Source organism: Salmo salar, chromosome 12 (assembly GCF_965601325.2).
Source record: "Salmo salar chromosome 12, fSalSal1, whole genome shotgun sequence".
NCBI lineage: Eukaryota > Metazoa > Chordata > Actinopteri > Salmoniformes > Salmonidae > Salmo > Salmo salar.
The window spans coordinates 34,451,806-34,474,518 of record NC_138302.1 but is presented as its reverse complement, the minus strand read 5'-3'; the positions used below and the strand labels follow the sequence as shown (position 1 = coordinate 34,474,518).

General features: G+C 45.4%; 1 protein-coding gene across 3 annotated transcripts in view; it reads left to right on the top strand.

Annotated features, from left to right (window-relative positions):
* LOC106564888 (testis-expressed protein 2) overlaps positions 1-22,713 on the top strand; it is a 52,718-nt gene that overhangs the window by 16,547 nt on the left and 13,458 nt on the right. For all 3 annotated transcript variants that reach the window (XM_014131378.3, XM_014131379.3, XM_014131377.3), the window contains exons 3-8: positions 14,434-15,988; positions 20,075-20,275; positions 20,556-20,880; positions 21,169-21,413; positions 21,610-21,774; positions 22,495-22,594. In XM_014131378.3, the coding sequence (XP_013986853.3) occupies positions 14,459-15,988; positions 20,075-20,275; positions 20,556-20,880; positions 21,169-21,413; positions 21,610-21,774; positions 22,495-22,594 (2,566 nt within the window). In that variant the 5' untranslated portion in view covers positions 14,434-14,458. The remainder of the gene's footprint in view (positions 1-14,433; positions 15,989-20,074; positions 20,276-20,555; positions 20,881-21,168; positions 21,414-21,609; positions 21,775-22,494; positions 22,595-22,713) is intronic.

The window sequence follows — 22,713 nt, the reverse complement described above, 5'->3', positions numbered from 1 at the left end:
ATGCAGTTTTAAGAAAATCCCCCAAAAAGTAAGAGAATAATTAATAACAGATAATTAAAGAGCAACAGTAAATAACAATAGTGGGGCTATATACAGGGGCTACTGGTACAGAGTCAATGTGCGGGGGCACCTGTGTCGAGTTAATTATGTACATGTAGGTAGAGTTATTAAAGTGGCTATAGATAATAACAGAGTATAGATAATAGATAATAACAGAGTAGCAGCAGCGTGGAGGGCTTTGACAATTTCTTTGGGCCTTCCTCTGACGCCTGGTATAGAGGTCCTGGATGGCAGGAAGCTTGGCCCCGGTGACGTACTGGGCCGTACGCACTACCTTCTGTAGTGCCTTGCTGTCGGAGGCCGAGCAGTTGCCATACCAGGCAGTGATGCAACCCGTCAATGTGCTCTCGATGGTGCAGCTGAAAAACCTTTTGAGGATCTGAGGACCCATCTTTTCAGTCTCCTGAGGGGGAATAGGTTTTTTCATTCCCTCTTCATGACAGTCTTGGTGTGCTTGGACCATGTTAGTTTGTTGGTGATGAGGACGCCAAGGAACTTGAAGCTCTCAACATGTTCCACTACAGCCCCATTGATGAGAATGGGTGTGTGCTCGGTCCTCCTTTTCCTGTAATCCACAATCATCTCCTTTGTCTTGATCCCGTTGAGGGAGAAGTTGTTGTCCTGGCACCACATGGTCAGGTCTCTGACCTCCTCCCTATAGGCTGTCTCATCGTTGTCGGTCATCGGGCCTACCCCTGTTGTCATCAGCTAACTGAATGATGGTGTTGGAGTCGTGCCTGGCCATCCAGTCATGAGTGAACAGGGAGTACAGGAGAGCATGCAACCCTGAGGGGCCCCGGTGCTGAGGATCAGTGTGACAGATGTTGTTACCTACCCTTACCACCTGGGGGCTGCCTGTCAGGAAGTCCAGGATCCATTTGCAGAAGGAGGTGTTTAGTCCCAGAGTCCTTAGGTTAGTGATGAGCTTTGAGGGCACTATGGTGTTGAGCGCTGAGCTGTAGTCAATGAATATCATTCTCACATAAGTGTTCCTTTTGTCCAAGTGGGAAATGGCAGTGTGGAGTGCAGTAGAGATTGCATCATCTGTGGATCTGTTGGTGCGGTATGCAAATTGGAGTGGTTCTAGGGTTTCTGGGATGATGGTGTTGATGTGTGCCATGACTAGCCTTTCAAAGCACTTCATGGCTACGGAGGTGAGTGCTACGGGTCAGTAGGCATTTAGGCAGGTTACCTTAGTGTTCTTAGGCACAGGAACTATGGTGGTCTGCCTGAAACATGTTGGTATTACAGACTCGGACAGGGAGAGGTTGAAAATATTACTTTTAGCACTAAAGAAGTAGCCTATCAGGAGTAGGGTGAAGGGGAGCGTAAGCTGATCCTAGATCTGTGCCAAATTCTACCCAGAGCATGGAAGGTTTCTATACTCCCCTTACTATAGCAAAAGACAGACAATTGATAGCCATGACATCATTTCACTGCCCGGCATTTCTCTCTATCCTTGCCCCGCAAGTTTAACCACAGCAAGTCTGTTGGGTGAGGGAGGCTTGCTAGACTAAGATTGTCCAGACTCCAGACAGTGGTCAGGTGTAAGCACACTCATGGGCCTTTCTATCTTCCTTTACCTCACCTGTCTACTCCCCCTCTTCTTTCTCTCCTCTCTCTCCCTTCAACACCCTCCTTCACTATGCGCTCTTTCACTCTTCGTTTCCCTAACTCCAATCCCGTCCTCCCTCTCTCTCCCAGGTTCTCACCTTGTACTTCAAGAAGACGCACGCGTTGCTGTCAGCTCAGTCATTGTTAGCTAAGCTCCAGCACACTGCGCTGCTTACACCTATTCAGCCCGCCGCCCCTCTCTCCCGTAATCCCCTCTTTCTTATCCCCTGCCTGTGCTCTGTGTCAATGGCATTAGCACAAAGGCATTTTCATACCCGACAGACTCGCACCCACCATTTCAATATAATTGGAAAAATTATTACGCCACATGCTTTTATTCTACATTCTATCTCCCCCTGGTTGTAGAGGCCCGTCTCGCAGTTTATTGCGAATTTGCTGTGTATTACATCATGTAAGGGCACAAAAGCATCACTGAGAGCGATTCACAGGGGGAGAGAGCTACAAACATGTTTTTACTTCCCATTTCCTCGTTTCAACACCTTTAGGTAGTGTTATCTTAAATACCCTGGTAAATTGCCTTTTCAAAGGCGGCAACAACAGGAATTGTTCACGACACATGGGGAGAGGATGCTTTCACCATTCACCAATAACCAGAGGCTTTGGCTTTGTGTTGGGTTGTGTGGGTTGTCATTGCTTTGGGGGTTTCAGTAAGTGACTCAGCAGGTAGTTGCTGTGTTAGCAAAGAGAGGGAGAGGTTGAATAAGTAAAGAGGGATGGTAGTGTGGGGGGATTATTGCTAATCCCTGCCTAGGAAACATGGGCTGGGATTACACAATCTCTCCAACATTCTGACTTCATCTTGACTCCCCCTGCCCCCCTCCCCCCTCCTTCACACAGACTTATTCTCTCACCACTTTCCTAATGTCCCCTCAATGCTAGCTGCTAGAATTATCATGTTTATTCTGGATTGCCATTTGGAAAAACAGCGTTTGACATTTGAGAAGGCCTCGGAGGGGGCTGGTGACATGAGGCTATTGTGCTATCCCTCCCTCTAGCAGCCTGTTATTTCTGTCACATGGCAGACATAAGATGACTTGCAAAAATACCCCTCTCCTGAGGGTAAAACAAGCTACCATGGAAACAACATTTTTTCAGAGGTTTATGGCTGTCAGACCCAAGGCAACATGCTATTAACGCTCAAAGGATGAGACTAACTCCTTGTCCATTGCCAGGGCAAATGTTCTATATTTACCCAAAGAGCAGTACCAACAGCCCTGGGCTGTTTTTTAACCCAGGATAATACTACTATCAACATGCAGTGTGAGCCTATAATGCTGTCCCTAGTGGTTGAACCACAGGAAAGAACATCAAAATACTGGTGATATTCCCTGCTCAGTCCCTCCTATGCCATCAAACCAAGTGAACCTTTTTTCCGCTAGATACCAGCTCAGAATGGTTTGATGTGGTTCAGTTTCAAGTGTGAACTGAGAGCAGGGCTGTTGAAAAAATGTCTGGTATTGGATATCCTTAGTGACCTGAAATCACGTCTTTTCTCTTTTTTTTTTTTTTGCATGGAGAATTTTTAGCACCAGCTCCCACACATTGACAGTCTTGTCTTATTGTCTAGCCCTATTTCTTTCTGACTGCCATTAGCAGTCCAGCTAAACTCAGCAGGGCCCATTTATCTTGCTGCTGGGTGAGCTAGCCGCTAAATTGATGTGAAAGCTAAGCAGATGCTAACATGCTAATTGGATTAAGGCTAACAAATGAGATATCGGGACCGTGGTGGTTTTCCTAATTTTCAAGTTAAAGCATAGACATAATTTTTTCCCCCCCCCTGATTCCTAGTGTTGTCGTGGTAGAAAACAACAACGTGTCACCTTAACAACAACGTAATTCATTCCAGGAAAGGTTTGTTGGTACTGGGAATTGTAAGGAAGTTGTTAGTCGGCGTGACAACTGGATATCAGATTGTTTAAAGTAGCTTGATGCTTAAACTGCTGGTTGCGCAATCTTCCATTAAGGAATATAGGATTATCCGTTGTTCTTTCTCCTTCAACACAGCCTTTCCTGTTGTGCATTATTTTAAGAAGGCATACGAAAGTTGCTATTGTACAGGTTATCACCTATGCTGGGGAAAGGATGAATAATATTGATACTATTGACATTACATTACCTTGTATAATTCTGATGGGTTGAAGAGAAGGGTCGTATTGTTGTGTCAAGGCCAGAGAGAGAATGGATAGAGGTCAGAGGTCACTGGTCCTGGAAAGCTTACCAAGGAGGAAATGACCTGCAGCAGGAGAGGTCAGTGCACCAGGCAGCTCATTGCCAAGCCTGTTCTGTGAAGTCAGACTAAATCCTCTTGTTTTCTCTCCCCATTGTTGTTTTTCTTAACAGGGGCAAGTTTACATTGTTACGAAATGTTTTTTAGTATTGTTATCTTGAAAATAATTGCTTTTACCTAGGCCTATTTATGTTTTCCTAGTTTGTGCGCGTGTCTGTGCATGTGGTCCATTCTTAGTAATGTGTGCGCACCTGTTAGCAATTAGCTGAGCTTACAGCCTCTTCAGAGAATTATAGTAGGTTGTATAGTTTTGTCACTTGTTTGCATTACATTTAATAAGACCTATATGAGCCCCAACTTGTTATAACAATGAACACCATCCTCAGGATATTTGGATAGAATTTCAAGAAAGTGTCCTTCGAGTCTGAGAACTCAACTCACATGACTCAGCATCACCCCACTATGGTCATGCTCTCCCATGAAGTCAATCACATTGATGGTGTTATCATTACTTAACCATACACCGTCCTCACTCATTGTAGCAGTATGATAACTCTGTATTAGTGTCATTACTAGTGTGTGTGTTTATCTGGTGAGTGTGTGTGACTATGAACACCTAAGTCATTCATCCCACTCATCACCTTTCCAGATGTCTCCTGTCATTCCCACTAGTGTTGTCATGATACTAGACTTATGACTTCAATACCAGGTTTAGTATCACGATACTCCATAACCAAAACCATACCGAATACAGATTTTTCCCAGATTTCTCAGGTTTTAGGTCTTGAAATCAGTCTTTACTAGAAAAACAACATTATTGGATGTTCAATCTCTACAGAAATGCTTAAACCACATCAGGGGATCACTTGTCTTGTAAAAATGATAGAAATGTAGATTTGAGTGTAGTTACCCTTTAATTCAAGTGTGCATGCACTCAGCACTGCTGTTTGGTTAGCTGTCTTTCTGTAGCGCACATGTGAGGGAGTTTGTAAAACAAATGGCTAAACAATTGGATTGATGCAAAAATGTATGCTTCTGCCAGGTAGGCATAGGCTACTTTGTTTTTTAGAAAGCCTTTCCATCTTTTATTTATTCATTTTATTTAAACTTTTATTTAACTAGGCAAGTCCGTTTAGAAATCTTATTTACAATGACGGCCTACACCTACTCTGGTGCCAATTGTGCGCCGCCCCTATGGGACTCCCAATCATGTCCGGTTGTGATACAGTTGCAAACATTTAATTGATTTCCAAACGTGAGCCACGTTTGATAGAAGAACCGAAAGTAACACAATTCTAGTACCAAACCATTTTTCATGTTCTAGTTTCAGTGTACCGTACAAACACTACTGCACTGTGTGACTCATCTGGTGGGAGTGAACCTGCGTGAACAGCTGTCTGAGCTCAGAGCCCAGTATCGAATGAGGTCCCGTCACTGCACTAATTCCTCCCATTGCTTTGCATCTGATGACTCCATTTCAGTCATACAGGCCTCCACTGGAAGAGCAGGGGAGGAGGGATTAGTGCTTGTATACACATTCACATTAACACGTGTACAGTACACACACTTGTTGTCACATGTAACCACACAACTATAGGAGGGACTACTTCAGTTCACTCACAACGACACACACACACAACCACTTGTTGTTTCATGTTGTCTAGTCATGATGATTTATGTCAGTAATATGGAACAAAGTAGTGCTGTTCTGTATTCATGAGTGAGAGAGAAATGGGGACAATTGAGGAAGAGACTGAGGACAAGTGACCTGTACAAGTGTGGGTGGTGTGAAATGGAAATGTTTTTTTTTGTATATCCCACTCCCCCCTATTCTTTCTTTAATATATATATTTTACCTTTATTTAACTTGGCAAGTCAGTTAAGAACAAATTCTTAATTTCAATGACGGCCTTGTTCAGGGGCAGAACGACTGATTTTTTACCTTGTCAGCTCGGGGATTTGATCTTGCAACCTTTCGGTTCCTAGTCCAACGCTCTAACCACTAGGCTACCTGCCGCCCCATATATAGTGCACTACTTTTGACCAGAGCCATGTGGGCACTATATAGGGATTAGGGTGCCATTGGGATGCATCCCATGTGTTATAATTCAGCAATAAAGCCGAGGAGGTGTGGTATATGGCAAATATACCACGGCTTAGGGCTGTTCTTAAGCACGACGCAACGCAGAATACCTGGATATAGCCATTAGCCATGGTATATTGGCCATATACCACAAAACTCAGAGGTGCCGAATTGCTATTATAAACTGGTTACCAACATTATTACAACAGCAAAAAGTACTTTTTTGTCATACCCGTGGTATACTGTCTGATATACCATGTCTTTTAGCCAATAAGCATTCATGGCTCGAACCATGCGGTTTATAAGGAGAGCTATTACTTTGGTTTACAGCACACGGCTGTTGAATGGCCTCATTGTGCTGCTGCTGCCTGCTGCTGACCCCGAGACCAGGCAGGGACGGGGGTGGTAAATGACTTGGCTTGGCTGGCTCACCCCTAACATGTGACAGTTGTCCAGTCTGAGTCCGCCCTGCTGTGTCTAGGTGAACCGGCTGGGGATTGACATCACTTCATTGTCCCCATGGCAAAGAAAGTATTTTGGCATCTCTTATTATTAGCAATTTTTTATGAATTGGTTATTATTGATCACGCTAACAAAGTCAGTGGTACACTTTAGATTGCAAATATTTGGGGGGGGGGGGGGGGGTTTACGAGGTGGTTTGATTTTGACCAACTTTTTGTATAGAAAATCCAAGTGTAACATCTAAATTTTGGTCATTTAGCAGACGCTCATATCCAGAGCCACTTACATTTTCTTTCAACTTTTTTCCTACGTTTCCCTCGTGGGAATCGAACCCACCACCCTGGCGCTTGTGCCATGCTCTACCAACTGAGCTACACGGGACTACATCTCCATTAAATAAAATGCAGTAGCCTCCATGGACAGACACAAGACACTGATTTACTGCTGTGCACTGACATAATGCAGCTGTTTCCTGATAAATGCAATGGCTTGGAAAAACTTAAAAAAAGATGACCCCTTTTTGAAATGTCACAGCAGTAGGTGCCACACATTTTCATTACCGAGGCTAGGGGACAACTTGGGGTCAGTATGGAGTCAAGGAATAGAAGTAGTCAGACATTCCTCCATTCTTTTCCATCATTAAACCACATTCTCCTACAGAGGCACAGAGAGCAGCTTTTAGCAGCCAAGACCAATCCATAACAATCTGGCAGTCTGCTGAAATCATGCATTATTTATTGAGAGAAGGAAGCTGATCTCGGCTCAGCAGCTCTGTCTGTAACTGTGAGCGGGGGAACAACAGGGTAGAAGTGATACTGACCTAAGAGCAGCACTTTGACCACACCTTGTGTGTAGCCGTCAGGTACGTGCATGTTTGCCTGTGTCTGTGCTTGTATGTGTATTGTTAACTTGTGCGCATACAGTTGAAGTAGGAAGTTTACATACACTTAGGTTGGAGTCATTAAAACTCGTTTTTCAGCCACTCCACAAATTTCTTGTTAACAAACTATAGTTTTGCCAAGTCAGTTAGGACATCTACTATGTGCATGACACAAGTCATTTTTCCAACAATTGTTTACAGACAGATTATTTCACTTATAATTCACTGTAAAACAATTCCAGTGGGTCAGAAGTTTACATACACCACTAAGTTGACTGTGCCTTTAAACAGCATGGAAAATTCCAGTAAATTGTGTCATGGCTTTAGAATCTTCTGAGAGGCTAATTGACATCATTTGAGTCAATTGGAGGTGTACCTGTGGATGTATTTCAAGGCCTACCTTCAAAAAGCTAAAGAAATCAGCCAAGACCTCAGAAAATAAATTGTAGACCTCCAAGTCTGGTTCATCCTTGGGAGCAATTTCCAAACGCCTTAAGGTACCATGTTTGCCGAAGAACAACATCCCAACCGTGAAGCACTGGGGTGACAGCATCATGTCATGGCGGGGCTTTGCTGCAGGAGGGACTGGTGCACTTCACAAAATGGATGCCTTCATGAGGAAGGAACAATATGTGGATATATTGAAGCAACATCTCAAGACATCAATCAGGAAGTTAAAGCTTGGTCGCAAATGGGTCTTCCAAATGGACAATGACCCCAAGCATACTTCCAAAGTTGTGGCAAAATGGCTTAAGGACAACAAAGTCAAGGTATTGGAGTGGCCATCACAAAGCCCTGACCTCAATCCTATAGAAAATTTGTGGGCAGAACTGAAAAAGTGTGTGCGAGCAAGGAGGCCTACAAACCTGACTCAGTTACACCAGCTCTGTCAGGAGGAATGGGCCAAAATTCACCCAACTTATTGTGGGAAGCTTGTGGTAGGCTACCCGAAGTTAAAAGTTTGACCCAAGTTAAACAATTTAAAGACAATGCTACCAAATACGAATTGAGTGTATGTAAACTTCTGACCCACTGGGAATATGATGAAAGAAATACAAGTTGAAATAAATCATTCTCTCTACTATTATTCTGACATTTCACATTCTTAACATAAAGTGGTAAACCTAACTGGTCTCAGACAGGGCATTTTTACTTGGATAAATGTCAGGAATTGTGAAAAACTGAGTTTAAATGTATTTGGCTAAGGTGTATGTAAACTTCCGACTTCAACTGTATATGCATGGTAGTGCTGCACAATATGGGAAAATAATCAAATTGCAATGTTTTTGTTATCCAAATATTGAGATTTGTGATTTTAGTTGCGATTTAGATCGATACACTTTGGTGAACTGTTGGAATCATCGAAATAAAATTTGTTTTCCGGTTCTATGGTTAGTGTTTGGCATGACAACCTAATGAAAATAAAACAATTATGGTGAAAGTTGTGACAGGGTAGTAACCAGAGTGTTGATCAGTTTCTCAGGGGACCTGTACTACATTTGTATGTTTAAATTAATGGAGTAATAAAAATATTGTCAATATTGCAATTTTTTTTAAAGAATTAGATGAGTTGTGCAGCCCTAGTGCACGGTATGCATGCAACGGTTAAACTGTGCTTGTGTGTGCACGCTGGAGGGTCAAGGTAGGTGTCCATTTCAACTGCAGAAGACTTGCTGTCTCCAAAACCATTGCTCGATGTCTGGAGGTGTCTAAATATGGCGCTTGCTCTGCACTCAACACTCTATCATGCACCCCCACTTCTCTCTCTATGAAACACTGGTTTTTAAATGTAAATCCAAATTTGCATTGATCCTAATGGCAAGGCTTTCCACCATCGTTGAAAAATGTTAATCAAGCGTTACACGAGAACAGATCCGTTATGTAGCCTAGGCTACTGTCAGACAACCCCTTTTGTAGTCAATTACAGTCGTAATGTAATAACCATCAAACGGGTTTGAAGTGGTAATGGCTTTCACTCTCATGTTGTAAAGGTCATGTTAAACACGGTTGAACCGTGTCACTGTTGAGTATTGAGGGGGTTGGGTTGTTTGCAGTTCTAGACTATCTCTTATACAGAATAAGTTAAACCGTGTCTTTGTCCTAGCCTCTGAGATAGGCCTATATCTTTAGGCCTAATACCCTTCTTCCCATAAGTGAGGCCTACTACATCATCATTGTATGATGTGTGATTGACCCACTGGCTTCATTGGAGTAGGACCGTTTGCCCCGAGGCCTACAGTATATGCTGACGTGACGTCCGTTTTGCTTTCTCCCTCCTAAATGGTTAAGGCAATGAATAGAGGAGGGTAGGCTGATCTTAGATCTGCCTTTACACGTGACTTCGACTTAGAGCTGTTCCATTGGTCACTTCGTCTCTCTAGTGAAACCAGAGATATCACCTGACAACTAGGGCAAATAAGTGCAAGTGTCTAAACGGTACCTTGTTAATCAACCTAGCTGCTTCCAAAGCCATCTCCATCCGTTTACTTTGTACCATAGACAAAACCCAGTCTAGTCTTATTAATTGGATGAGCAGTCTCTCTGACTTCTCTTCCACGCGCAGTCGTGGCGTCTTAGCCCAGTGGAAACATCACCATTCGCCTTGTTACATCACTCGGAGACCATTGCCCAGGGTCTATTGCTATAATAGTGGTCAAAATAATCATTGAACCACATAAAGGTATACAGTTAAATGATAAAGCCTAGGAAGCTTGAGATAAGGACGGACTATATTTGTTAAAGGATGGCATAAACAACAGTTATGTTTGTATGCCAAAGGCATGGTTGTCATTCCAGTATGACTATCCTACCTATAGGCAAAAGTAGCCTTTGTTTGGTCCATTCTACACAGTTGAATTCCCAGTATGCCTACCCCATCCATTGTTTTTATCACTTGCTTGCCATTATTTCCTGAACAAAGTCTCTTGTTTATGGTCAATGACACAAGCAGTCATAAGACAAGCCTGTATTGTGCGTTGTCATGTGTGGGCTGGATGATGACCTCACTGTTTGCTCTCTATCGCCATCCAGACCAAGGGTCATATGATGAACCAACAAGACATCAGTCCCAAATGTCACTCTGTCCCACACTGTTCAATCCATTCCTAGAATTACAGCTAGGGAATTAGGCCTAGATGGGACAATCTCATTATGTGGATATTTTGGTCCCTCATAGCTTGTTGTGAAGGTGTTTGTTCCCATTCTGTGGCAATCACAGAGAGTACAATCCATCCCACTTTGGTTCTATTTCCGTCCCCATGTCAACAAGCTTCAAACGAGCTCCACTTTCTCCTTTTTATAAAGGATTTATCTTCAAATAATTAGTCTGTCATTTTATGTATTGCTCTGAGGGGTGTGTGAGTGCATGTGAGAGAAAGAACCAGAAAAGGAGGGAGAGTGTCAGACACACAGTTTGAATGCTTGCATATGATGTGTGTGTGTGTGAGTACACCTATGTGTATGCGTGCGCTACTGCGTGCGTGCTAGTTGGGTGTTTGTCTGTCTCACCTGGTGGTGTCACAGTGGGGTTATAATCACTAGGTGTGGGTGGGGTGATTGGCCTGCTGGGAAGGCTGACGCAGAACAAGCACAGAGACTCTGTATGGCATTCTGTCAGCCTCTACCCACTCAACCCTTTCTCTCCTTCTCACTCCGTCTGGGAATGGGAAACAGTGGTTCATATTCAGATAACCATGCAGTCATCTATTCATCCATATAACCATGCATTCATGTGTACTTGGTAACTTCCAGGAAAGCCTGCATTGATTTTGACGAATCTACCATTCCCTGTCTTTGTTTATTAGGCTACCTTCTAACCTTAAATCAAATGTTATTAGTCGCATGTGCCGAATGCAAATAGTCTGGGTAGCCATTTGATTAGCTGTTTAGAAGCCTCTTGGACCTAGACTTGACGGTCTGGTACCGCTTGCCGTGCGGTAGCAGAGAGAACAGTCTATGACTAGGGTGGCTGGAGTCTTTGACAAATTTTTTTGTGCCTTCCTCTGACTCCGCCTGGTATAGAGGTCCTGGATAGCAGGAAGCTTTGCCCCAGTGATGTACTTGGGCGCACGCACTACCCTCTGTAGTGCCTTGTGGTTGGAGGCCAAGCAGTTGCCATACCAGGCAGTGATGCAACCAGTCAGGATGCTCTCGATGTTGCAGCTGTAGAACATTTTGAGGATCTGAGGACCCATGCCAAATCTTTTCAGTCTCCTGAGGGGGAATAGGGTTTGTCGTGCCCTCTTCACGACTGTCTTGATGTGTTTGGACCATTCTAGTTTGTTGGTGATGTGGACACCAAGGAGCTTGAAGCTCTCAACCTGCTCCACTACAACCCCGTTGATGAGAATGGGGGCATGCTCAGTCCTCCTTTTCCTGTAGTCCTCAATCATCTCCTTTTGTCTTACTCACGTTGAGGGAGAGGTTGTTATCCTGGCACCACTCGGCCAGGTCTCTGACCTCCCTGTAGGCTCTCTCATCGTTGTCGGTGATCAGCCCTACCACTGTTGTGTCATCGGCAAACTTAATGATGGTGTTGGAGTTGTGCCTGGCCGTGCAGTCATGAGTGAACAGGGAGTACAGGATGGGACTGAGCACGCACCCGAGGGGCCCCTGTGTTGAGAATCAGCGTGGCGGATGTGTTGTTACCTACCCTTACCACCTGGGGGCGGCCTGTCAGGAAGTCCAGGATCCAGTGGTAGAGGGAGCTGTTTAGTCCCAGGGTCCTTAGCTTATTGATGAGCTTTGAGGGCATTATGGTATTGAACGCTGAGCTGTAGTCAATGAATAGCATTCTCACATAGGTGTTCCTTTTGTCCAGGTTGCGAAAGGGCAATGACGAGTGCAATAGAGATTGCATCATCTGTGGATCTGTTAGAGCGCTATACAAATTGGAATGGGTCTAGGGCACAGGCCCTATGGTGGTCTGCTTGAAACATGTTGGTATTACAGACACAGACAGGGAGAGGTTGAAAATGTCTGTGAAGACACTTGCCAGTTGGTCAGCGGATACTCGGAGTACACGTCCTGGTAATCTGTCTGGCCCTGCGGTCTTGTGAATGTTCACCTGTTTAAAGGTCTTACTCACATTGGCCTTGGAGAGCGTGATCACACAGTCGTCTGGAACAGCTGGTGCTCTCATGGATGTTTCAGTGTTATTTGCCTTGAAGCGAGCATAGAGGTAGTTTAGCTCATCTGGTAGGCTCGTGTCACTGGGCAGCTCTCGGCTGTGCTTCCCTTTTTGTAGTCTGTAATGGTTTGCAAGCCCTGTCACATCCGACGAGCGTCAGAGCCGGTGTAGTATAATTCGATCTTAGTCCTGTATTGAAGCTTTGCCTATTTGTTGGTTCGTCAGAGTGCATAATGGGATTTCTTATAAGCTTCCTGGTTAGAGTCCCGCTCCTTGAAAGCGGCAGCTTTAGCTCAGTGCGGCTGTTGCCTGTAATCCATGGCTTCTGGTTGGGGTATGTACGTACGGTCACTGTGGGGATGACGTCATCGATGCACTTATTGATGAAGCCAGTGACTGATGTGGTGTACTCCTCAATGATGTCTGAGGAATCCCGGAACATATTTCAGTCTCTGCTAGCAAAACAATCCTGTAGCTTAGCATCTGCTTCATCTGACCACTTTTTTATTGATCGAGTCACTGGTGCTTCCTGCTTTAGTTTTTGCTTGTAAGCAGGAATCAGGAGGATAGAATTATGGTGAAATTTGCCAAATGGAGAGTGAGGGAGAGCTTTGTATGCGTCTCTGTGTATGGAGTAAAGGTGGTCTTGAGTTTTTTTATTTATCTAATTTTTTTTCCCTCCCTCTGGTTACGCATTTAACATGCTGATAGAAATGAGGTCAAAGATATTTAAGTTTCCCTGCATTAAAGTCCCCGGCCACTAGGAGCGCCGCCTCTGGCTGAACGTTTTCTTGTTTGCTTATGGCGGAATACAGTTCATTGAGTGCAGTCTTAGTGCCGGCCTCAGTCTGTGGTGGTGTGTAGACAGCTACAAAAAATACAGATGAAAATTCTCTAGGTAGATAGTGTGGTCTACAGCTTATCATGAGATACTATGCCTTAGGCGAGCAAAACCTTGAGACTTCCTTAGATATCGTGCCCCAGCTTTTATTTTCAAAAATAATCGCAGTTCTGATGTCCAGAAGTTATTTTCCGTTATAAGAGACGGTAGCAGCAACATTATGTACTAAATAAATTACAAAATAAGTTACAAACGACGCAAATAAACGAATGAAAAAACAATTGGATAGGAACACGTAAAACGTCCGCCTTCTTCTCCGGCGCCATCTTAGGACCATCAACCTTCCTTGCTGCTTTAGCTTCTTGCATTCTTGTGATATCGTAGACTGTCTCTTACGATCGATTCAGTGCTATTTACAGGGATTGCCTTGTGATTGCTCCCATTAATCATTGCTATAGTAGCCGTGATTTCAGTGTTAGCCACTCAAAAACTAGGAAGTCGTATCGGCCTCCAGGGTAGTATTTTAGGTTTCTTTCACCAGCCCTGCAAGCCAGCTCAGTGTGGTGGCCATGCTTGTCAGAAGACTGGGTTTCCTGTAAGAGCTGTGTTGGACTCCATCCCCTATCAAAGGAAAGGGCTCAGCCAGGGGAAGTCTTTAAGGGCGTAATTACATTTCCCCTCATTGATTTGGCCCTGCTTTCAAGAAGGATATTATAGGGGCCATCTCATAGGATTTGGCTACTGTAACTCGGCTTGATTAACTTTTGTTAATTGCTAAGTAATACGCCTTCTAGCCCTGCTGTTAGAGTAGGTTCCTCCTCCAAACCTCGATTTAACAGTCTAATCCCCGTTGTTGAAACCATTCTTTATTCTGGCTGAGTTGAGGTTGTTTGATAATGACACATGGGGACATCATGTACTATATAGCCTACATGTCTGACATTGCTCTCCTGTTTATGTAGGTTCATGTGTGTATGTTTGCATAGGGCTATGTGTGGTCAATAATATTAATACCCATTTAACGCCATATACTCTGTAGTTGAGTTTGTTTGGTAATGATACAGTATGGGGACATGTGTGTAACCTTTGCCCTCTCTCTCCCTGTTTATCACCCTAGGCTGTGACTCAGCAGGAGCACTGCGATGGCCAGCTGCCACAGTAGCCATGCAGACAACGCCAAAGCTCCTCCTCCCTCAGCCTCACGGCCGCCACCTGTGCCCAAGCTTCACGTCCAGGGCTCGCTGTCCCGGAAGTCCATCACCATCCACTTCTCGCCCCTGGGCGAGGAGGAGGAGGAAGAGGAGCTCTATGGGGCAGTTGTGTCCTCTCCTCATCCCCCTACTGGACCCAAGGAGGACCCAGGCATTGTGACGGCCCTGGAGGCCAGCGAGGATTTGATCCTTGAAGGAGCTGGGTTGGACTCTGAGGCTCAGGCTGCAGTTCTGCCTATGTCGTCCTCAACTGGTCCTCAAAGCTCCATTACCTCCACATTACCCTCTGAATCGAAGAGCTCCTCTCCTTCCCCTGCCCCTAACTCCAAATCCATTTCCTCTCCCTCCAAGTCTAGCGGCAAACCTTTTTTTAGCATGGTGAAGTCTCTATCCTCTGACATCGTCGAACCTTCTGAGATTGTCTCCATCTCCTCCGCTGCCCCCACTTCCGTGCGCCACCGCCACCCGATGAAAACCCTAGTCAAGTCACTCTCCTCTGACACCTCCCAGGAATCCCCCTCCTCCTCGCCCTACCGCCTCTCGGACTCCCGCCTCCACCTGCAACTCTTCAAGCAGTTCACCCAATCCCGTGCCCCAGTGGGCGTCATTGCCGGGGGTGACTCCAAGACCGCTCCCTCCTCGACGCTCACCTCCCCAGACAGCCGCAACTTCTTTAAGGCGTCTGTGGAGGCGAGCATCGAGGACACTAAGCGCCGTTTCTCTGAGGCCATCTACGAGCCTCTCCAGCTGTTCAATAAGATCATGGAGGACAAGAGCGGAGGCATTGGCAGCAGTGCTTTCCGGTCCAAAGCGCTCTCGTCCAGTGCTTCGGAGCTCACCTGCCTAGCCTCCCTCAACAACGGCCAACCAGAGAGCAACAACTATAGCATCAAGGAGGAGGAAACCGGGGATGACTGGGAGTCCGAGGGAACTGGAAACGGAGCCAGCTTGCCAAATCCCACCGCTGACACCAGTCACACCAGAAGTCCTAAGATGTCTTCCTCCGCTTCCGCCTCTCTGGGCCTGGACAAGTGCTCCATGTCGGCCCTGGCCAAGCTGGAGGACGAGGACTTCTGTATCCTGTCTAGTGAGGACTTTGATGATACCGAGGGGGATTATGCTGACAGAACGGACAATACATGCAGCCAAGTCAGACTGTCCCCTAGTGGCAGTCCGGAACTATGCAGTGACGACAAGTCAGAGGGGGAAGATCCACCACCCAGCATTCCACACTACACCCTGATCATCATCACAGCGCTGGTCTACGGGTACTTCGTGTTGCCCCTGCCCACCTATGTTAGGGGTATGCTGCTGGGAGTGGGACTAGGGTTCATGCTAGCTATCGCTGTGGTGTGGTTGGCTGGACCCAAGCCTTCTGGCAATCGCACCAGACATCCCAGACACCAGGGGAGGCTGTGGAACATGGCCCAGCTGGGCATCAAAGAGCCAAACATCTTCAAGGTGAGAAACTCCATGGTCTTCTAACCTATTGGTTTTCTAACCCCTCCTCAGGGACCCCCAAATGTTTCACAATTGAGTTGTACCCTGGAACTACCACTCCGGATTCACTAATCAAGTGCTTAATGATTAGTTGAGAAGTGGGATCAGTAGTGCTAGCTCTGGAATAGAGCAAATTCATTGGACACTCTGGGGATCCCCGATGAGAGGTTTGAAATCACTGTAAAACCAATTAACTGAAGATATTCAGAAATCCATGGTCACACGAATAGGCAGTGGTGCTGAACACAGCCCCAAAAATGAAAGATTCATAAGACCATGTTATTATTACCTAGCTAATGGCCGGATTTCTATTCATTAACAATGAGAGACCTGCTGTGGTATCACGTTGAACTTTCCCAATACTTGTGTTGTATCAGAGCAAAGCTGCTTTAGACCGACCCTTAGAGAGATCGATTTCTCAAGGTTGACCTGTAATTCACTAGCCTTGATCTCATTAGTGTTCATTGTAAATTTAAGAAGAAGCTGGATGACCATCTTGTAGCCTGGTCTTAATAGCGGCAAATATTTTTTTTTAGTTCCTGCTGTTGTCAATGTAATACTGTTTTCATAAAAGCACCTTAAAATACTTTCACATGAAACTTCTAATGTTCCCAGATTTTTCAGAAATCCTAGTTGGAGGATTTCCTCCCTGCTTATTCCCTCCTAATTCCAGGAATCCTCCAACTGGGACTTCTTAAGAAGCTGGGAATTGTGCAAACCTTGTAGAGAATGAATTGTAAGAGCACCATGAAGTAGGCCTAGATCAGGTCTCTTTTTAGACTGATTGATCACCTACATGTAACTGACAAAATAAAGACAACGCCAACAAAGTGTCTTAATAGGGCGTTGGGCCAACGTGAGTTGCCAGAACAGCTTCAATGCACCTTGGCATAGATTTTAAAAGTGTCTGGAACTCTATTGGAGGGATGCGACACTATTCTTAAATGAGAAATTCCATAATTTTGTGTTATTTTATTGGTGGTGGTTGAAAATAATGTCTCAGGTACTGCTCCAGAATCTCCCATAAGTGTTCAATTGGTTTGAGATCTGGTGACTGAGACGCACACAGACACCCTACCTTTTGAGACAAGTCACGGAGATCTCTTCTAGATATTGTAGCCAACATAATGGGCAAAAGGGCACTAAGCATGGTGGGACGATCATTTCTTAACTCAGGAACCTCACCTGTGTGGCAGCACCTGCTTTCAATATACTTTGTATCCCTCATTTACACAAGTTTCCTTTATTTTGGCTGTTACCTGTACAACGTTTCACCACCCATCATGATCCTTGACTGGCTTAAAGGCATACTTCGGGATTTTAGCAATGAGGTGATTTATCTACTCCCCCAGAGTCAGATGAACTAGTGGATACCATTTCTATGTCTCGGTGTCCAGTATGAAAAGTTAGAGGTAGTTTTGCGAACCAATGCTAACTAACGTTACCCATAGACTTCCAGTCATTGCGCTATCTGCAAGCATCCTGTCACAGCCTCTTCTATAATCCTCCTCTAGTCAACTGACTAGTCTCTAGACAAATGCAGATGCCTGTTGTGACAGACCACATAAAGTGCCATTCAGAGAAGAAATACGCCTATGTGAGCATCAAATGAGATCGTCTCTCTCACCGCTTTGATGTCAGAGGGAGCAAAAGAGCGAGGCGCAGAGGCAAATATACCTCATCCTCCATTGTTAGCGCTAATAGACAATAAATTACCTGAGGGAAGTTGTTTTAGCGCTAGCCAGCTGGCTCATTCAACAGCATTAGCACTCAAATGGATCAGACAGACCATACCCACTGTGGCTATATATCATACTCAAAGCCTGATAGTCTACTTCTCTTCACTGCTAATGCCCTCCATAGCTTGCCAGACAGTAATAGACTCTGTGGTAGAGTGGTCACCCCACGTCCCGTGGCCCTCTTCCAAATGATGTCACCTCTGGACTGGCTGCGAAGGCCAGTCGGTCAGTCACATAATATAATGGAGAGGGTTCACTGTCTTGTTTGACCCCCACATATTGGAAAGCTGATGATAACATCACCGGCAGAAAGCACACAAACACATTAACTGCCAGGCTTTACTGTCCTGGGCTTGGCCTTGTCACTCAAAGGGACAGTGAATGGTGGTGTTATGGACACAAAAGGGATAGGCTTTGTTCAGGACTATAATATGAGAATTTGGTGACAGTGTCTTCTCTCTTTGTGTCTCGCTCTCATTCTCTCACATGCCCTCTCTGTCTCCTCTCTTTTTTTCTGTCATTCTCTCTCTCTCCCGCCTCCCTCTCTTCATGTCTAGCTGTAGGAGCAATAGAACCAGCACATCTAGGCCTATATCAAGTTTCCTGCAGGAGACTTGTGTGTCTGTGATGGCAAAGCTCTAGGGGCCGTCTTGATCTCTGCGAAGAGGAAGGGACGAGATGAGACTGGAAGGTTGCATCCTAAATTGCACCCTATTCCCTATATAGTGCACTACTTCAGACTCAGCTGACGAGGAGAAGAGGCAGCGAGTTACTAGATGGCTGCTGTCGCGATGTTACTATCCTCTTCAATCTACTGCCGTTGGATGAGGATTGTGTTAATGGTTCAAGGCCAAACCAGCGGTGCAATATTTCTCGACACATGGTGGAATGAAATAACGTGAACAATATGCACTGGTTGTAAAAGCGATGATAGCCACTAGGAGCAACCAGTCTCAATCGTCACTATACCTAACAGTGCAGAACATCAGGGTCGAGGTGAAGTCGTGGATTGTTGTGTGTTTGAGTCTGTGATGGCATCACCGTTGTTTGAAGGTTAAGCATTTTAGAAGTTACTGGTCCCGTCTGTGGCATAGGGCATGTCCAGGGATTTAGACCGACTTCATTTCCACCCCTTAGATTTGATTAGGCCTAGCAGTTTAATTAAGCTGTTGGTAGCAGTGACATTAGAACATACACACACACACACACACACACACAGTGTGCAGTCTAAGCCAGCAGGAGTGATTTATGAGGAAAACACAGCTAGATAAATCAACACAGTTCATTTTCTACCATAAAGTTTTATAATTGACCTCCACACCAAATATGTTTGGAAGCTATTTTTCAAAAACAAATGACTTTTTGACCCACCCACTAAATAATTTTGGTCTAACTACACACATGGGGTGCCCTAGCTCACAAAGGGACTGGGTTTTCATTTGAATACTTATTGCATGTTCATAAATTGAAATGACAACGCGAACAAACCCAGGACAGGAGCTGAAAGGCTATCTACTAAGCCAAAGAGACAATGAAATGATTGGCTCAGGTCTATTGACACGACATGCATCGTATTTCTCAGCAGCTTACTTTGAGCATTACCAAATCCATCTTATCTGTTCTAGACCATTTTTACACACACACCGGAGTTGTGATCTCAATTTTGACACAATGATTGGGATTTAGTTTCTATACATAGACGGAATCGGATCTTTATGCATTTAACATTTCATTTGCTTTGTCAGGTGCCTAAAATCATTGTAGTGTCTTTCCGGAAGGGTTCAGCAGTACTGGAGGTTTATACAGTGCATTCGGAAAGTCTTCAGACCCCTTGACTTTTTTCTCATTTTGTTACTTCACAGCCTTATTCTCAAATGGATGCAATTATTTATGTCTCATCAGTCTACACACAATACCCCATAATGACAAAGCGAAAACAGGTTTTTAGACATTTTTGTAAATGTATTAAAAATTAAAAAAATACCTTATTTACATAAGTATTCAGACCCTTTGCTATGAGACTCGAAATTGAGCTCAGCTGCATCCTGTTTACATCGATCATCCTTGATGTTTCTACAACTTGATTGAAGTCCGCCTGTGGGTAAATTCAATTGGTTTGGACATGATTTGGAAAGGCACACCTGTCTATATAAGGTCTCACAATTGACAGTGCATGTCAGAGCAAAAACCAAGCCATGAGGGTCGAAGGAATTGTCCTTAGAGCTTTGAGACAAGATTGTGTTGACGCACAGATCTGGGGAAGGGTACCAAAAAATTGCCTGACTAATTTCTCTATCGCACCCTGCAGGGCTGGATGAACGAGATAGTGAACTACGACCCGGAGACATACCATGCCACTCTGACCCACTCTGTGTATGTGAGACTGGAGGGCTCCATCCTGCGCCTGTCCAAACCCAACCGCAACATCGCCCGGCGGGCCACGCATAACGAATCCAAGCCCGACGTCACCTACATCAGCCAGAAGATCTACGACCTCACTCACAGCAAGGTGGGTGCATTTCCGCCTAGGTACAGATCTTGGATCAGCTTCCCCTCCCCAAATCCTAACCTTAACCATTTTATAGTGGAAAATGCAGATTGACCCAAAATCAGCTACGGGCGGGGGTGAGGAGGGGTTGTGGGTGTGTGTAACCATCTGCTATATATTACATATAGTATACGTGGTGTGTGTACTTAGCCTTTGGTCTTCGAGTCAATTTCATTTTAAGTTCCCATTAGGCCACACACACACACAACCAACTCAATCAATCCTTGTATTCCCTCTCTAGATCTTTCTGGTGCCCCAGAGTCTGGCCAGGAAGCGCGTGTGGAACAAGAAGTACCCTATCTGCATCGAGCTGGCCAAGCAGGACGACTTCATGTCCAAGGCAGAGGGCAACCGCAACGAAACCACACACGAGAGAACCACAACCACAGGAGAGGCCACCGCGGGGACGGAGGAGGCCAAAAGGTCCAGTGGTCCAGAGCTGACCCTGTACCTGTTTGGTCGGACAGGGAGGGAGAAGGAGGAGTGGCACCGGAGGATCCTGCTGGCTTCCAAGCCCCCCAAGACGGGGATGAAGAGAGCCACCAGTCTGCAGGGGATTAAGACTGGTGAGTGGATGGATCTAGGTGACACACACACACTCACGGACTAATTTACACACACATTCTTCCATACTAGTTATTTACAGGAAGTTGTCGCTTGTTGAGTCTCTTGACTCAACAATCATGTCTGGCGCTAGCATGCTTGCACATATATAGTGTGACAATGTGAAAGCACCTAAGGAAAGTGCAAGACTACATTTGTATTTCATAATGCACATGAAATATTTTGATCCAGCTGCTTCTTTCTAATATCTTGTTCACCTTTGACCCCCCCCCCCCCCCCCCCACCGTCAGCCTTGAGCTCCCACAGCCGCAGCAGCAGCCGGAGCAGTCTGGATGAGGTGCTAGCGTCTCAGCCAAGGACCAAGGACTCAACAGCAGGCATAACAGCCAAGACCAAGTCACTACTGGACTACAGTGTCTACATGGCCACCCTGGTCCCCCCCGAGACTGGCACTGCCACTGCCTCTGCCACCCCCATTGCTACCACTAGTCCTGTACTCCAGAGTCCACAGAGTAGCCCTGGGTTGGGCAAGAAGGTACACCATCAACACTCACTTATTTCTTTCTCTTTTTGTGTCTTAAAAAAAAAAAACTTTACTGTACTATACTCTATTAAATTAATCATTTGTTTTTACTATACATAATTTCAGTAAATAAATCAAATGACAGTACTAAGTTAATGTTTATCATGCTTCCTTTTTTTCTCCTCTTGTGTCCCCGCCTCCCTACCAGTTGCCGAGCAGCAGCAGCTTTGGCCCTGTCTTGGTGCTGGGGGAGGAGGAGCCTGTTGCCTGGGTGAACTCTGTGATTGGCCGGGTGGCATGGGACTTCCTGGGCGAGCCCTACTGGGCCGACGTGGTCTCCAAGAAGATCCAGATGAAACTCAGCAAGATCCGGGTGAGTGTCCTTTGACCTCTTGCCTCTCATCTATGGCCCTGTTATGACAAAGGGCTTGTGTGCTTAAAAGAGCATTCTTACACTGTTGTATCTGTACTGTATTCTGTTACCACTGAGCTCCAGAAGGGATGAAGAAGAGGGAGAGCGCAAGGTTGATTTGGCTCGGAAGGAGGGAAGAAGAGTAGAGAGCGAGAATGGGCCATGCATGCCTAATAAAGAAAAAAACAAAATAAAAATTGACCAGGGGACTTATGCCTCCTTTTGACTCTGCAGGGACATGCACACATTCACACACGCTCTAAATGTCAGCCACTTCCGCTGTGCAGCCCCGCCACAGGACTCAGAGACTCCGCACTGGGCTCAGCGAGAGACCCATTCCTCTCTGTCTCTCTATCCCTGTTTTGTATCCTGGTCCTTCGATTATCCCCATTGTTTCATCTTTGGGGTTGTTACTAGCCCCACGATAGCCCTTCGTCTGGTCATATTCCCAATGTCATGTGGTGATGTTGGCTGTTAGTCTTGTTGTCTCAGCTAGCTGGCGTGAGGGAGTCGATAGGGGCCTTTGTGGCAGATGAGAATGACTAGTAGAATGTTGGAGGTGAGTGAGTGGCCTGTTACCATCAACCTCTAACTTGCACTTACTATACCCCTGCTGGTGTGTGTGTGTGTGTGTGTGTGTGTGTGTAAAGACATCTGCTTGACTGTTTCTTTCTCCTCCAGCTCCCCTACTTCATGAACGAGCTGACCCTGACAGAGCTGGACATGGGCGTGGCCACTCCCAGAATCCTTGGCGCCTCCAAACCCTCAGTGGACCATCAAGGTAAGAACCCTGGACGTGTGCTACTGTACTGTCCATCAACCAAATCCTGACCAGTGAAGAAAACTGCAATGCATTGTATTTATACACTCACTCAAACACACATACTGTGCTACTAACAC